General features: G+C 41.0%; 1 protein-coding gene across 1 annotated transcript in view; it reads left to right on the top strand.

The window, feature by feature from the left end:
* The window catches only part of gpc6a (glypican 6a), a gene marked incomplete at both ends in the record, with an annotated part of 187,944 nt that extends 173,378 nt beyond the window's left edge, over window positions 1–14,566 (top strand). Inside the window, 3 exons of the mRNA XM_079997347.1 lie at window positions 9,479–9,609; window positions 10,483–10,658; window positions 14,349–14,566. Of these exons, the coding sequence (XP_079853473.1) occupies window positions 9,479–9,609; window positions 10,483–10,658; window positions 14,349–14,566 (525 nt within the window). The remainder of the gene's footprint in view (window positions 1–9,478; window positions 9,610–10,482; window positions 10,659–14,348) is intronic.
* Window positions 14,567–16,854: the final 2,288 nt, after the last annotated feature.

The following is a 16,854-nucleotide window of genomic DNA, read 5'->3' as shown; positions in this document are numbered from 1 at the left end:
GTAACTGATAACAGATCAGTCATGGAGCTTGACTGATCTGTGTTGAAAATTGACTAACGAAGCTAAACTAAGGGAAATAAATCTAAAATTAAAACAAAACTGGAACCGTAAGCACCATAACTGAGTATATATATAGGTTAATAAGGCATTTTAAATACGTTATTATCGGCCAGGCTTAAAGTGCAACACAAATCTTTATCTCAAAAATCTAGGTGGTCTCTGCCTTGTTTCTCTATCTACCAAGGGGTCCTTGGGCTGATAAAGGTTTGTAGACCCCTTCTTTAGATGGATGGATGCAGGGGTTAAATCGGGGGTAAATAGCTAAAGAAAGATACTGACAGGGGTTCTCTTGCCATCTTGCCACATTGCCATATTTTTGTATATAGGCTGTGCAGATGAGATGAGATCGAACTCATTGATAACAAAGAAGACTCCCATAAAATCGCTGTCGTCAGAGCAGCCAAACGTTTTGCAGATAGATAGATAGCAAGATGGGAGAACATCCTGAACCATGAACAAAAGTCCGAAGAGTCGGTTTGGCTCTGAGTTGTGAATAGAACTCTGGCATAGAATCATTTCATTATGTCAAAATAATTTAATCAGGTGGAAGAGACTCCCAGCTCCTGAGCCATTTAAAGGATTTCGCTATGAACAAATCTCACCACATAGATAGATAGATAGATAGATAGATAGATAGATAGATAGATAGATAGATAGATAGATAGATAGATAGATAGATAGATAGATAGATAGATAGATAGATAGATAGATAGATAGATAGATAGATAGATATGTTTCTACAAGACCAACCAACCAAACAATGACCAAGTCAAACAACTATATTTAGGCCATAAGAATTAGACTTGGTAAAGTTTTATAAAAAGCTGTTTTGCCAATACCAAACATATTGTACCACGATATATTCACTTTTCCACAGCAAAGCTAGGCTTTATTTAACATTTGTTATTTAACCTTTGAAGCCCCCTGTTGATGCTTGCTTACTGTAGCAACTAAGCTGGGCAACACTACTGTAAGTACTACTGTACTGTACAACACTTCTACTTCACTGTAGCTAGGGTGGGGGAGGGGGGGGGGCTTTTAAGGTAACTGGCTCATTTACAGTTTTTTTGTTGTTGGCCCTGGAATAAATTAATTAATGACTTGTTTGTGGCAGTTCTGCCTTCCACACGTCACCCGAGTGGCATTATCAGGGCCCTCTGACACAGAGGCACAGGCGTGGCTGTTGAAAAGTACCAGTTTTATTGTGGAGAATGGGCAAGGTGGAACAAGCCCGGAGCAGATGGACACAAGCGCTACTCCCCTGTGTGTGTGGAGGGAAGTTTTTCCTGTTGCTCTCTTATTACTTTAACCAGCTACAGGCGTACAGCCACCCTGATCCCGGGCCCATTTGCCTCGACCCAATACAGGTGTGGCTACTTAAACTACTGTACACCACCCTCCCACCACATTAATCAATAAAGAATAACACAAAAACACAAATTACCGTTTAAAAAAAATCATCTTCATATTACTTCAGCTTTAAACAGTAGTGAAAGTCAGCACCACGAGCAAAGACGGAAGTGAATTAGTCAAATATAGTCACTGCTCGGCATGCCTACATTGTAATGTGTGGTGGTGGTGTATTCGTTGATTCATCTTTCCAATAGAGTTTTTTGCTTGTTTTCCAGGGACTGTGCTATTGCTTTGTTCGCCGTTGAATATATATCAAAAAACAAATTTGACGCACAGTACATCAATCGGCTTTGTTGGAGAAGTGACTGACCAGAGCCGTTGATTCCCATGCCTCATCTTCTGAGATGGTCGATCTAGATAATGAAAAAATTGTAACGCATGGATTCAAATTAACACGACAACTTCAAACGCGGAGTGTCGTGATTGTTAATCAGAACCCAGTAAATTGCCCCGCACAAACGTTTATTTGAAAATTAGCACAAAGCAAAGGAAAGCATCATTTTAGTGTTTAAACCTTATAATTACTTCTCCCCTGACAGAACCTCTGCGTGTGGTGTGATTTGCTGTGGCAGATGTTATTCCCTTCAGTCCTAACCCACTCAGCAGATAGCAATTACCTTCCAACCGTTTGTAATAACACACCTAGATGGACACGGAGCACATTACTGTACGTACAAACGGCCACATTAAGACGCAGCTGGTGAAGATACACACAATCTATAACACACAATCTTCTTGGGTCTTGAGAGTTACCAAAATGGTACCTGATTCAAGCAAATTGCAACCATAATTAAGCTCAAAACTAGTTCTTTCCACCTCTAAATAGAGCGGATATGTCACCGCCTGGTCGTCTCCCTGGCTTATTTCATCATGCACTCGCCGCCCCTGGTGCTTTTTTTCTCATTTGCAGAGGCCTCTGCTGAAATGCAGACAAAATCAAAAATAAAACATGCACACACATCACTTACAAACCAGCAATATACACCCGCAGAAGATTTATCCATCTATCTATCTATCTATCTACCTATCTGTCTATCTATCTATCTATCTATCTATCTATCTATCTATCTATCTATCTATCTATCTATCTATCTACCTATCTGTCTATCTATCTATCTATCTATCTATCTATCTATCTATCTATCTATCTATCTATCTATCTATCTATCTATCTATCTATCTATCCATCTATCCATCTATCTATCTATCTATCCATCTATCCATCTATCTATCTATCTATCTATCTATCTATCTATCTATCTACCTATCTGTCTATCTATCTATCTATCTATCTATCTATCTATCTATCTATCTATCTATCTATCTATCTATCTACCTATCTGTCTATCTATCTATCCATCTATCTATCTATCTATCCATCTATCCATCAATCCATCTATCTATCTTTGTCTAGCTGCTTTCAGACATGCACTGCAACCCTGAAATTATCCCGACATTACCCGGAGGAGCTGAATGTGTGAACGCAAACGTCCAAATCTCTGTCATGCGACTGGCGACATCATCAACACGCCCACACCCCGAGGGTGAAGAAGGGTCTTTTATCTTTTTGCAGATATTTGTGCATGGAGCTTGGCTGCTTTGTAGTCCTTTGCGCTTTCCTTTATATTCGTTTCCACCCTTTTGTTTATATTCCGGATACATCATACATCATGGAGTATTAATGCAAAAAGTTCACAAATACTGATAAGACGGTAGCCTTGTCCACCATCGTGGGTGTGCTATAAAACTTGGCATGCGGCCTGTGTCATTGCGTCACGTCCTGCCTCCTGCATGCTCTACCCAGGCTCCGCCCCTCGCCTCAACCAAACGGAGTATTTCCAGTAGGTGTGAACGCGTCTGACAGGAATACTCTCCGGTTGTGTTCTACATGTGTGAAAGCAGCCTCTGTGAAACTGTATGCCTATTGTCTATGGTCTATTTTTCCATTGACAAACAACTCAGAATTGAAGTGGAAAAAAGTCCAAGAAAAAAAATCCACATGCCAACTCCTACTGTACACACAAATTTAGAGGCACATTAAAAGCAACACTAAATAAACCAACTGTCTAAATGAAGCTCTTACATCTTCAATCCGCCGTCTAAAACTCACATACAGGAATGTTTTTTGACCAGGAGACCATATTACGATTTTTTTCTAATATACTTTTGCCTACCTCGCCGCACCTCGCATCACACTTTCTTTCAAATATGAATTAAGAAAAAGTTTGATCTTCTTAACACAGTTGTCTAAGGCAGTGACCATAATCAAAGTCTAATTAAAGCTAATTTGCAACTTCTCAAGAGGAGTTCCAGTGTCGCAGAACTTTTGAGTCTAGCTACCACTGTAGCAAAATCATGCGCTCTGATTGGAAGCAGGAACTGGGTCAAAGTTCAAGACACTGGAACTTTTGCAATGTTTTCACTCCTATGTTTTTTTTCTTTAGCCATATTTTACTTCAGTTGTTACATTACACTCTCTCCCATTTGATCCTGACGGTGATTCAGAATCTTTTACACGCGGGCATTTTTTGAGGAGAAGGTTTGTCTTTAAATTACTTCATTCACTCCCTCTAATCACTGATATGTGCCCTCAAATTTCTTGAAATTAGAATTGGCACAGCTTTTCGGTGTGGTCTTTGAGAAGTTTCCACAATGGCCTTTCTGCAGAAACGTAGTATCCTGGCCAATTAGACTATCCATTTGTGGGCAGAAATTATTATTTTGAAGGGAAAAAATAGTAATTTGAGAGAGCGAATTACGTAAATTGAGTTCCTTCATTTTCCATTCAAGAGAATGGTTTATAATTCAGAGGAACAATTTAACAAGCCCCCCCCCCCCATGCCATGACACCGAGGGTTCCGCAGGGTTGAAGACAAAGTCTAAACAAAAAAAAGCAATTCTCCGATTGGCAGACATCTACTGTTATTCCAATTCCACCGCGCCGTCTATTTCTGGAATTATCTAAAAACCCACCACGATAGAGGAGCGCTTTGAGGCCATCCTCAAAGCCAACACAGATCAAGTGAGAGGAATTTAGGATGAGTTCAGTTCTCTGAATGTTTTTGAGATAAGCAAGGATAATTTATTTTCTTTTTTTTTTAACACATTGCTGTCGCTTAGGGTTCCTAAATCTGATGTAAGTACATTCGATGTCAAAGCACAAGGCCTATCCAAATTGAGAATCTGCATCACATTTTCTTTTTTTGGGACTTTCCATACACCAACACATACATTATTTCCCGTTATCAACTCGGCGGAGGTTTCCGGAGAGCAGTGCGGCGGTAAATGTTGGGCCGCGAGCAAGATAAGCAGCGACCTCCAAGGTTCGGTCCGTGCCTTATCCACAAGATGCAGCGGCACTGGAGAGGTGATAGTAATCTCTATTGTCGCTTGTGTCTGACTCGCTGCTCCAGGAATTCACATAAAGGGGTTCAAAATTGTAACCTGTATTGCTCAAGATTTGTGTGCACTGCAGAAAAAAGGAAAATTCATTGTTAAAAAAAAAAAAAAAAAGACAACTGCTTTTTTAAAAACACAATCATCTGCCAATGGGGGTGAGAAAATCTTACTTGGACAAAAAATGTTGCAACATAATTGATCAAAGTCTTTTTAAATAGTCCACAAAATGTTACAGTATTGAAAAATGGAAAGATGAAAGATTGGAGTCTATGGAATCTGCTGTTCTCTTTAAAAAGTTAATTCCACTTCACGAAATCCATAGAATTAGCGATTTAGCGATCAGCGAAATAACTTTGTACAGAAGATGCACCACTATGCTGCCCATCGCTCGGAGCCACCGTTAACCGGACATCTCAGTGTGTGAAAGCCCAGTCGGATACAACAGGAAAGTAGAAAGTTTCTCCAGTCTTTAATTGAAAATAAGTGAAATAAGGGAAGTTAGGGATTGAGAAATTGAGGAAATGTGAATTATGCATGCGCATGCTCAAGATACTCCCTCCCCCTGCGGAGCCTTTTTGCGCAAAATCTTCTGCACTATTGCGCACCGAATTGTTGTCTTCTTTCCTGGTTCTCTGTAGTTCAAAACCGAGTTTTATTGTTAAAATAAATAATATACATAAAGGGTACATTGTTCACCATGAACGGTATGCACCACCATGTAGCTGTGATGTGCCGAAAAAAGAGATGTATAACCCCCCAGCAACAGGGTCATGGGCGCCAAGGCTCATCGATGCGCGTGGGGAGTGAAGTCTAGCCCGTCTGATCCGATCCCACAGAAGAGCTACTGTAGCGGTGTGTATACTGTATGTTCCCAATACAACCTCCGACCACATAACTGATATAAAATCACATGCTTCCACAGTCGGAGAATATCCAGGGCGTATTTAGCAATGCACACATAGAATCCCAACCTATAGTATCTGGACAAAGATACTATAGGTCGATTCTGAGCCTTTTTGCCCAGTGTTATACGTAAGTTGCTTTGGACAAAAGCGTCTGCTAAATGACGTAATGTTATGTCACCTCATGGTTAGAATATATGGTAAGTAATGGAACTGGAGTACAAATTATTTATCCTCCATTCACGTCTAGACAATAACATGTATCCTTAGAGGAAAACAGTAGTTTATTTCTTGTTTTAAATTGTGTGATTGGCCGCGGAAAGTACAAGGAAGCGCCTTCCAAAGCACCTACCAAAGCTGAACGCACCGAATACATAACATGTCCGGCAACTGGAACTAACGCTACCAAAGTAATGCGGTTTTCATATGACATAACAACTACCAGGATGAGAGTTACCATGGTAGCAGCGTGTTCTGCTCTTGAGGCTATGGTGGGAGAAAGAAAGTGTGAAAAGCTAGCTCTGCTGAAAACCCCCACGAAATTCCATGAGAATATAACAAGTGGCTTTCACAAGCCAGAGTGAGGCTTATCAGTGGCTCGTATGAGCAGCTAGAAGGAGTTGAAAGGTCATTACGGAAACCAACACTTTTCCAGGAGATGCAGTATGTAAAGAAACAGTAGCTAACACAAACCCAAGGGACCAAGCCGTGATGTTTGGCTTTAAAGCCTCACGTTATAAAGTGACTCTGTGACGCTCAGGGTTTTGATCTTCTTCTTCTTTCTTATATCTTTCGTAAATTCGTAGTCAGGGTCGGTCGCAGGGGCCGCGTGTTTTATCTGTGAGAGGAGTCGCAGAGCTGGAGGTCATCTTCCTGTGGCGGTGACCAGCCAGAACGCTCACCTTTAATGTCCAGTGTCACATCCCCGGGCTCCGCTGCAGACAAGAATAGTGGCATTATAGTGGAACCATGGCTGTCCTTGTGTGCTTCATGTCGTATGTTTGTATGTATTTGTGTCTGTGTGTGTTGTTTGTGTCTATGTTTGTGTGAGTGTGTCATGTATGCTCTTCAGTGGTGTTTGTCATCTATCTGTGTTTGTGTGTGTGTGTGTGATGGTTGTTTCTGTGTGTTTAAACATGTAGATGGATGGATGGATAGATACAGTAGATGGATAGAAAGATGGATCGATAGCTAGATAGATAGATTGATAGATAGATAGATAGATAGATAGATGGAAAGATAAATAGATAATACAATAAGCAATATTAATTAAGTAATTAAATACTCTATATATATATATGTGCTGTATATATGGCAATACAATATCTAATATTTAAAAAACAATCATAATAATATTCACAATTTCAATTATGTAAGAATAAAATTATAACGATAAACATTAAAAGTCTGTATCAACAATTCATACAAAATTCAAGCAATTAATCAAATAGGAAATTGAAAGGTGTGTGTGTGTGCATGTGTGTGTGTGTGTGCCTGCGTGCGTGCGTGTGTGATTTCTGAGTAAAGGAGACAAAAAAAAATTAAAAAATCACCATTATAGAAGAAAGACAAAAGATGTTTTTATCTTCTTGAATGGGATCCTTCCACACACTTAACATATTTTTGGAAGGGTCTTTATTGAAAGCAGAATAAATCGCGGCCATGAAGATCGCCCAATCTCCCTCTCTCTCTGAGCATTATTGGAAAATAAAAAAATCGGTGAACCAAATGGTTTCATCACTTGAGCCTCCAGTGGAGAATTCTAAATGCTGTGGTTGGGTTAATTGTCAGCGCAGAGGGGAAGCACATGCACTGACATCCTGTTCCCATAAACGGGATGATTAACGTCGGCACTGGAGGGTGGTCCGTCTCAATGTTCTCTGAAAACAACAAGAGATCAATTTGATTCCATCCAGATGCCATTATGTGCAAATTCACATCTGCATTTTAATATGCCATAAAGTGTATTATGTGTGCACTCCTTGTGTGTATTTCTATGAATAGAATATCATATACAAAGCAATACTGGAACAAGTCCTTCAAAAATTAGTTTCAAATAAAGGACCTTAGAATAGATCAGTTTAGTGTCATATATTAGTATATTTCATCAATCAATCTCTTTATTGTCTTTTGTTAGGAAATTCAGAAAAGTTATGTCAGGTTAGATAAAAGACATAAAAGACAAACAAAAACATGCATATAATAAATAAACGTAAAACAGTGAGACTGTATCAAAAAAAGCACAAATTAAACTCCTTTTTTCATTATGTTTATATTTTTTCTTTTTAGTATATGATATAGTTTTTTTATAGTATAATATATTTGCATGTATTATATAGGTTATAGTATGTCCTAAGCAAATGGATATTAATTTTGCAGAAGATAATGATGATTATTATGAATGGATTTTACCAGACAGAGTAGGTGTGAGAAGTTGTCATAAAAAAACTGTCTACTCTACTTATAGCAAAAGCTGTAGATGCTAATGCGACAGCAGAGGAAGACATGATGGAGAACAGTGAGAAAAACCGACAAAATGGGTCATTACCCTCACAAGACCCTTTCAAAGATTGTGATTGTGCATTTCAGTGGAAAAATATACTGATGGTGGTATAAGCATTTATTTTCTCTACAAAAACACCTCGATACAATGCACAATACAATGTATACACACATCCTGGGCAAAATTCACATGTGGTTATGCGTGAAGTGACCGCTTGATGTACAGATGCGGGTTGCAACTTTTTATTCCAAACGGGTAGTTTCGATCGTCACCATCGGATTATACCACGTGTTGCACTCCCAGCTGCAGAGCTTCAAAGGCGACGGGCATCTCTTGAGCCAACCCATTTTCCACGTTCCATTTTTCCATGTTCAGTTACATCTATTAGAATATTGCGTTCAAATGGTGCTATTTGTTTCGCATGCTTGGGAACAGGGAGATCCTGTCCTATCCTTCCCAAAACGTGTCAGAACAAACGACTCCCGGGAGACTCCAGACTCCCTGATCCTTTAAAAGGTTTGTTCAATACGAATGAATCATTTGCAAGTCTTGCATCACTGGGAGTGACTTCCCGTGAATCTGAAGGACTTATCATTGAGGTACTCCTTGGCTATCAGTGGAGTCCAAATTTCCACCAATGCAACTTCTAATCACATCCTTAGAATATTCTTCTATCAACTTTGAAGGCCTTTTGCGGCAGCGCCGCACGGTATATGGTAATGAATGAGACCACCATGATCCATTTTCTGATCATTAAGCATAAACCGCTTTCCTTCAGAGAGGTCATGTGTTCTTTTTGTTTTATTTTCAAGATGTCTGATTATTGGCTCAAAAATCTTTTTCTGCCTCAGCCAGATGGAATCAGCAGGGGGGTAAATCGTCCTGCCAAACAACAAATTCAAAAACCCCCACGTCTGTCTGGTATGAATCAGAAGTGCAGGAAAAAGATTTGTAGGGGCACACAGTTGAATAGTTTTGCCGTTTTTTGTGTATTTCAATGTTCAGCAGAAATAGTTTCTTACACCTGGTGATTTTAGGTCACCGGAATAAATTATCAGATATTGAAAATATACAATAATATTGTCATGTCACTGCCAATGCCAAATTAACTTGCCAGTATTTGTCATGTTTTTGAGTCTAAAGCATTAAAACAAACAAATTTCTAACCAGTGTCTCAATCTTTTTGTCCCTTCCCATACAGATGATCGACATAAAAGAGAAGCTGAGGGAGTCCAAGAGGTTCTGGTCCAACCTTCCAGATGACATCTGCGCTAAGGGCAAGATGACGGAGTCAGACGACGACCAGTGCTGGAACAGCCACACCAAGGGCAGGTGAAGAGAGCATCCGACAACCCCATACACAACGAGAGGTTATGCAACAAAAATGTATTATTTATATATAAGATCTGATGATTTTTCTTTTTAACATAGTGTCCTAATCAACGTGACATATTAACGTCTATGCAATGTCAAATAATGGACATCATTTTATACCGTAAGTTGAAAAATTCATATATATTTTGGTGGTATAAGTTCCCAATAGAGTAGATGAAGAGTGGAGTTGGAGTAGAGGTTCTCTACCTAAGGTACCTCCCTCTCAATTACTGCTATATGGTAGAGCTAGAACAGAGTAGAGGTAGAATGGAGGATGGTTGAGTTGAGCTAGATAGAGAAGAGGTAGAGTAGAGAGAGGTATAGTAGAGTAGAGGGAAACAGATAAGAGGTAGAGGGAGGTAAAGTAGAGGTAGAGTAGAGGGGGGTAGAGTAGGGGTAGAGTAGAGTAGAGGTAAGTAGAGAAGAAGTAGAGTTACTGTAGACTCGAGGGTGAGGGAGGTAGAGTAGAGGTAGAGTTGTCCTATTACGTCATAACATTTCCAATATACAGCAATTTACTGTCCCTTCTTTAAGGGGCATAAGCAACCTCTGCCCGCCGGGTTTTCCCCATTTTCCACTCTTGGCTTTAGCGCCCCGAATGACGTCTAAACCACGGAACCACGTCAATCCTAAAAATCATCCGACAGCTGGATGAACAGCGGCTAGGTCTCGCATCACACAATTTTGTCAGGGAAATTAGAAGAGCCTGTTTTTTTTCACGTCATTCATTTGTATACGTGACTTATTTACTTCATTTTAAGCCTCCATCAGAGTAACCATAGTAATGACAATCACTGTCTTTTTCCAATGTGCTGTCACTCCGTCACCCAGATACTTCCCAGAGGTGGTCAAGAAGGGTCTCACCAACCAGCTGAACAACCCAGAGGTGGACGTGGACATCACCAGGCCCGACACGCTCATCCGGCAGCAGATCATGGCCCTCCGTGTCATGACAAACAAGCTGCGCAACGCCTACAATGGCAACGACATTTACTTCCAAGACTCCAGTAGGTTATTTCCTCTTGAGATTCCTTCAAACACAGGCTGTATTGTAGACATATACAGACAGACAGACAGAGAGAGATACAGTACTTTACTCAGCATGGAAGCATGGAAAGGTTTAGGTGAGATGACAATGGCGTTCCTAACGAGATTGTTTAACACCATCCTGGAAAGGGAGAGGATGCCGGAGCAGTGGAGAAGAAGTGTACTGGTACCCATCTTCAAGAATAAGGGAGACGTACAGAGCTGTAGTAACTACAGGGGAATAAAGTTGATCAGCCACTGCATGAAGCTATGGGAAATGGTAGTGAAGGCTAGGTTAAGAGGAGGAATGGGGATCAGCGAGCAGCAGTATAGTTTCATGCCAGGAAAGAGTACTACAGGTGCAATGTTTGCTTCAAGAATGTTGATGGAAAAGTACAGGGAAGGCCAGAGGGAGTTGCACTGTGTCTTTGTGGATTTCGAAAAACCGCATGCCGAGAGAGGAAGTGTGGTATTGCTTGAGGAAGTCGGGGGGGGCAGAGAGGTACGTAAGAGTGGTACAGGATATGTATGAGGGCAGTCAGACAGTAGTAAGGTGTGCATTAGGCGTGACTAAGGCATTCAAAGTGGAGCTGGGATTGCATCAAGGGTCAGCTCTGAGCGCTTTCTTGTTTTCAATGGTGATGGACAGGTTAACAGATTAAATCAGGCAGGAATCTCCGTGGACTATGATGTTCGCGGATGATATTGTGATCCGTAGGGAGAGTAGGGAGCAGGTTGAGGAGAGCCTGGAGCATGTGTTAGAGAGAAGAGGAATGAAAATCAGCAGGAGTAAGACAGAATACATGTGCCTGAATGGGAGGGAGGGTGGCGAAAAGCTGAGAATGCAAGGAGTGGATGTGGAGATGGCAGATGAGTTCAAGTACTTGGGGTCGACCATCCAAAGCAGCGGAGAATGCGGGAGAGAGGTGAAGAAGAGAGTATAGGCAGGATGGAGTGGGTGGAGAAGAGTGTCCAGAGTGATCTGTGACAGAAAGGTTCCAGCAAGAGTGAAGGGGAAGGTCTACATGACGGTAGTGAGACCAGCTATGTTGTACGGTGTAGAGGCGGTGGCACTGACAAAAAGGCAGGTGGCTGAACTGGAGGTGGCAGAGTTGAGGATGTTGAGACTTTCATTGGGAGTGACAAGGATGGACAGGATTAAGATTGAGCACATTAGAGGGACAGCTCAGGTTGGACAGTTTGGTGGAAAAGTGAGAGAGGCCAGATTGAGATGGTTTGGACACGTGTGTAGCAGAGATGAGAGCTACATTGGGAGAAGGATGCTGAGGATGGAGCTGCCAGGCAAGAGGAAAAGAGGAAGGCCAAAGAGAAGCTTTATGGATGTGGGGAGGGAGGACATGCAGGCGGTTGGTGTAAGGGAGGGAGATGCGCAGAACAGAAGGTATTGGAGGCAGACGATCCGCTGTGGCGACCCCTAACAGGAGCAGCCAGAGGAGAAAGAAAGAAGTAACCGTAAACAGTAAACGAGCAAAACAACTGGCAATATACAGTATACCCAGTATACCCAATATACAGTATACCCAGACTACTATACTACTATATATACTATACTGTAATGATATTGTAACTACTATATATATATATATATATATATATATATATATATATATATATATATATATACATACAGTATTTATATATATTTATATATATACATACAGTATTTATATATATATATACATACATACAGTATTTATATATATTTATATATATACATACAGTATTTATATATATTTATATATATATACACAGTGTATATATATATATATATATATATATATATATATATATATATATATATATATATATATATATATATATATATGTATATATATATATAATATTAATGAGGGTTTCCTCATTAATATTATATATATATCATGTTGAACTGCTATTGAGAGAGTTCTGGGGTATGTGAGCGCCAGAGCTATCTTGTTGTGAACAAATCCATCGTTTTTTGATGACTAGATCAGAATGGTAAAGGTTAAAATGAATCAATCTGAACCACAGGCGGTCAAAGATATGAACGTGTCCAATTGGGTACATTTTTGGTTAAGGCGGCTCCCCAATAAACGACTGCGCAGCGACTAAATCCACTGTATAGTTATTTTTCATTTACAGAAGCCGCTCACGCCTGTGGATGCGTTGGCTTACGCTAATGATGCGCAATTGCTTGGCACCGTATCCAACTGCCGCCCCTGCTTCTCGTGGCAACCCCTACCCCCATGTCTATAACTGTCTCGCTGCCCTTACGTCGTACTCCCTTCCAGTGTGAATTATCTCAAAAGAGAGAACTACCTTGGCAGCTTTGCAGTGTTGAAAATTGACTGAACCAAAAAAATATTTCCATTGGCTCTTTCTATCTGACTGAATTAAGATTGGTTCAGTATTGGATGGTACCACCATGCTATCAAGCTTGCACACACACACACAAACTGGTAAAATATAAAAAACACACAAGACAAATTCACACACCTTCTGAAATAAGGTCTCTAGTGTCAGCATAGTAGTTTTCCATCGTGCATTCCCGCCGAATACTGCCATGTTGAACCGCGGCAGCAGCTGCATCATTACCAGAACCAATGGCACACCTTGCCAGGACGGGCAGCTGGGACTATGTTTAGGAACGTATACATCTAAGAAACACAAGCCAAGCCATAAAGCTGTCTTTTACAAATCTGGGCAGCTGCCGCATGTTAACACAAAATGTGTGACTGTCATCAGATGTCGCATCTCCTCTCTAGCCCCAACTGCGGTCATCCATGTAAATTAGGGGTGGGTGATTCTAAATGAAATGTGGATTACAATTTTCTTGATGAGAAATGAGACCTGATTCTCTCACGATTCTTAGGGACACAAAATGCATTCATATAAAATATGCAAGAATTAAGAACATGTTCGCGCTTTAGCATAAAACATTAGCCAGTTGTATTTTAAGTATAATTTAAGAATTAGTGCCTAAAAGAATAATTATCCACATGATTGATGGCAAATTAATTTAGTTAATGAACTAAACAAAACCAAAGATAATGTTTGGGCCCTGAACTGTCGGAATCTTATCGCCTATATTTAAATTTCTGTCCGCTCTTCCTGTGCACACTTATCACGTGGTGTAATACAGCTCAATGGAACTCGACCAAGGAGAGAAGTTAGGAGTTTTTTTGTTTTATCTCCCAGAGGCAATCGCAGCAAGATCGCAGGTCTTCTAGCAACAAGATCACGATTTAGATTAAGCATTAAATCGTTTCATCGCGCAGCCCTGGTGCACATGTGTGATTTTTTTGATGCAGCTGATCCCCCTGATGCAAACACAGTAGGATCTGCTACACGTCACATTAAATCAAAAATGCTTGCGGTGATTGGCTGGCTTGTAGCTGCTGCGGTCGTGAGTCAATCACGCGTCGCATTACATGGAAGAACGCTTGCGGTGATTGGCTGCGAGCAACACCATACAAAAAGTAATTTTTTTCTATATCTGGGTAGAAAAAGGATCAAATGCAGGTATCGTTTGACTGGAGAACTTTTGATTCTACTCGGTATTGGGTTATTTTGAGGGATACCTTGAAGGTATTGAATAGCAATACCCAGCCTTAGCCCAACGTATGTCTGTCACTCACTCTATTTTTGACCACTGTGCTATCTTGTCGCAGGCGACGAGGGCAGTGGCTCGGGCAGCGGCAGCGGCTGCAGTGGTGGGTGCCCCACCGAACCGGTGGGGCCTGTTGGAACAGAAGCGCCCGTGATCGGCGCCGACCGGAGCAACGAGCGGGCTGCCTCAGCGGGGAGGGCGGCGTCCCACAGACCGTCCCTGGCACTGCTGCTGGCGGCCTCCCTCCTGGCCCTGCAGACGCCGACCCCATGGAGATAATACCCCCCCAACCACCCCCGCCCACCCCCTGCCCCCCGCATGCGACCAACCGACTGACTTTCTCAGTGCAACTCTTAATTTTACGCAGAGGGGTTTGAACGCTGATAATGATCCCTCATCGGACCTAAAGACACCCTCCCGGGGGTAAAAAGCGCCGAGCACTACAGCGAACAAGAGCGACTGGGGATGATTCTCAGCCTGGCACCTGGCTTGTCTCCCAAAGAAACGCTTGGTGCCACCGACAAAGCAGCTGCCATTGCATCGCTCTATTTTGTTTGTTTTTTTGTTCTGCTTTGTTTTTTATAGTTTTCCCCAGAAAGAGAACAGGTTGCCCCTTTATCCAAGAGGTTCCAACACCACCACTCACAATTAGTCCGGTTGTGCTGTATGTCAATGGTTTTTCCAAAATGTAAGAATCTATTTTTTGCTTTGGCTTTGTATTGACCACTCCCCACACCCCTAACACCCTCAGAAAAGAGAAGAATGCAGAGTATGACACAAAAGAAAGCAGAAATTCCTTCAGCCTTCTTGTAATTCCTGTTCGAATTTCCATTCTCCCGTGTCCATGATACTGTATGGAGGGAACAACATTTTAAACAGGTTATTTTTGAAGGGTCCACTTTTATTTTGACAGCCACAACGTAGGACCATTGTACCCCAATTAATACTGACTATTTATATTTCAAGGTGTGTACCTATTGCATTATAATCGTACGGAAAACGATTTTAATAATTTTTTTTGTTAATGGGCATATTTTACATACATACACACACACACATACACATATATATATATATATATATATATATATATATATATATATATATATATATATATATATATATTGGAATAACTCATTTTTACAAATTATGCTTAAACAGGTATTGCTAGATATTTCAGAAACTTCACAACAACAGAAAGACTGCAACAGTTTTTCTTCTAGAAATGGATGACTAGCCAACCGATGGTCTGGAAATGAAGGTTGTGCATGTTATCTTTTGTTTTGTTATGTTCTGTTTTGTTCTTGGTTTTCTTCCTGTGCATGGACTGTGTGAAACATGGCCACTTTCCACCTGTAATTGTCATTTCTAAACCCTAACTTTCTGCTTCCATGCTTTCTATACTGTTTGTTTGTTGTTTTTTATGTTGTGTTTGTTGTAATGTTCAACAAACACTATTTATTTTCTTTAATCCTGCAAGATTTTTGTTTGTAATATCATTTAAAATATATGCATCAAACTGAGAGTTCCTTAAGAACACACACCAATCAGCATTTGACAGCTAAGGCTCACTAATGTGGAATCACTCCAAAAGGTTTCCAAGAGTTGTTTAACACGGGGGGCAGAAAAGGATTTTTTGGAAATTATTTTACCATTATTGATGAAATTACTAAAAATGTACCTATCGGAATACACCGATCAGCCACAACATTAAAACCACTGACAGGTGAGGTGAATAACATTGCTCATCTCGTTACAATGGCACCTGTCAAGGGGTGGCATATATAATGCAGCAAGTGAACAGTTAGTTATTGAAATTGATGTGTTGAAACCAGAAAAACTGCACAAGCGTAAGGATCTGAGCGACTTTGACTAGGGACAATTTGTGATGGCTAGACGACTGGGTCAGAGCATCTCCAAAACAGCAGCTCTTGTGGCGTGTTCCCGGTATGCAGTGGTTAGTACCTACCAAAAGTGATCCCTTCCTTCCAAATTGAATCTTACCGAACGGGGAGCCCCATGGGCTCATTGATGCATGTGGGGAGCCAAGTCTAGCCTGTGTGGTCTGATCCCAACAGTAGAGCTACTGTAGCTCAAATTACTGAAAAACTAATGCTGGCTATGATAGAAAGGTCTCAGAACACATAGTGCATTGCAACTTGCTGTGTATGGGGCTGTCCAGCCTCAGACCGGTCAGAGTGCTTTCAGGTGGCACGTGAGCATCAGAACTGGACCATGGAGCAATGGAAGAAGGCAGCCTGGTCTGATGATTCACGTTTTTCTTTTACATCGTGTGGATGGCCGGGTTTGCGGTCCGATCCAATCGAGCATCTGTGGGATGTGCTGGAACAACAAGCCTGATCCATAGGGGCCCCAATTTGCAATTTTCAGGTCTCAAAGAAACTGCTGCTAACGTCTTGGTGCCAGATACCACAGGACACCTTCAGAGGTCTTGTGGAGTCCATGCCTCGACAGGTCAGAGCTGTTTTTGTGGCACGAGGGGGAACTACACAATATTAGTGGTAATATGTGGTGGTTTTAATGTTGCAGCTGATCGGTGTATCTTG

This window comes from Zeus faber (genome assembly GCF_960531495.2).
Source record: "Zeus faber genome assembly, chromosome: 3".
In the NCBI taxonomy this organism is placed as follows: domain Eukaryota; kingdom Metazoa; phylum Chordata; class Actinopteri; order Zeiformes; family Zeidae; genus Zeus; species Zeus faber.
This window is presented reverse-complemented; position numbering and strand designations above follow the sequence as displayed.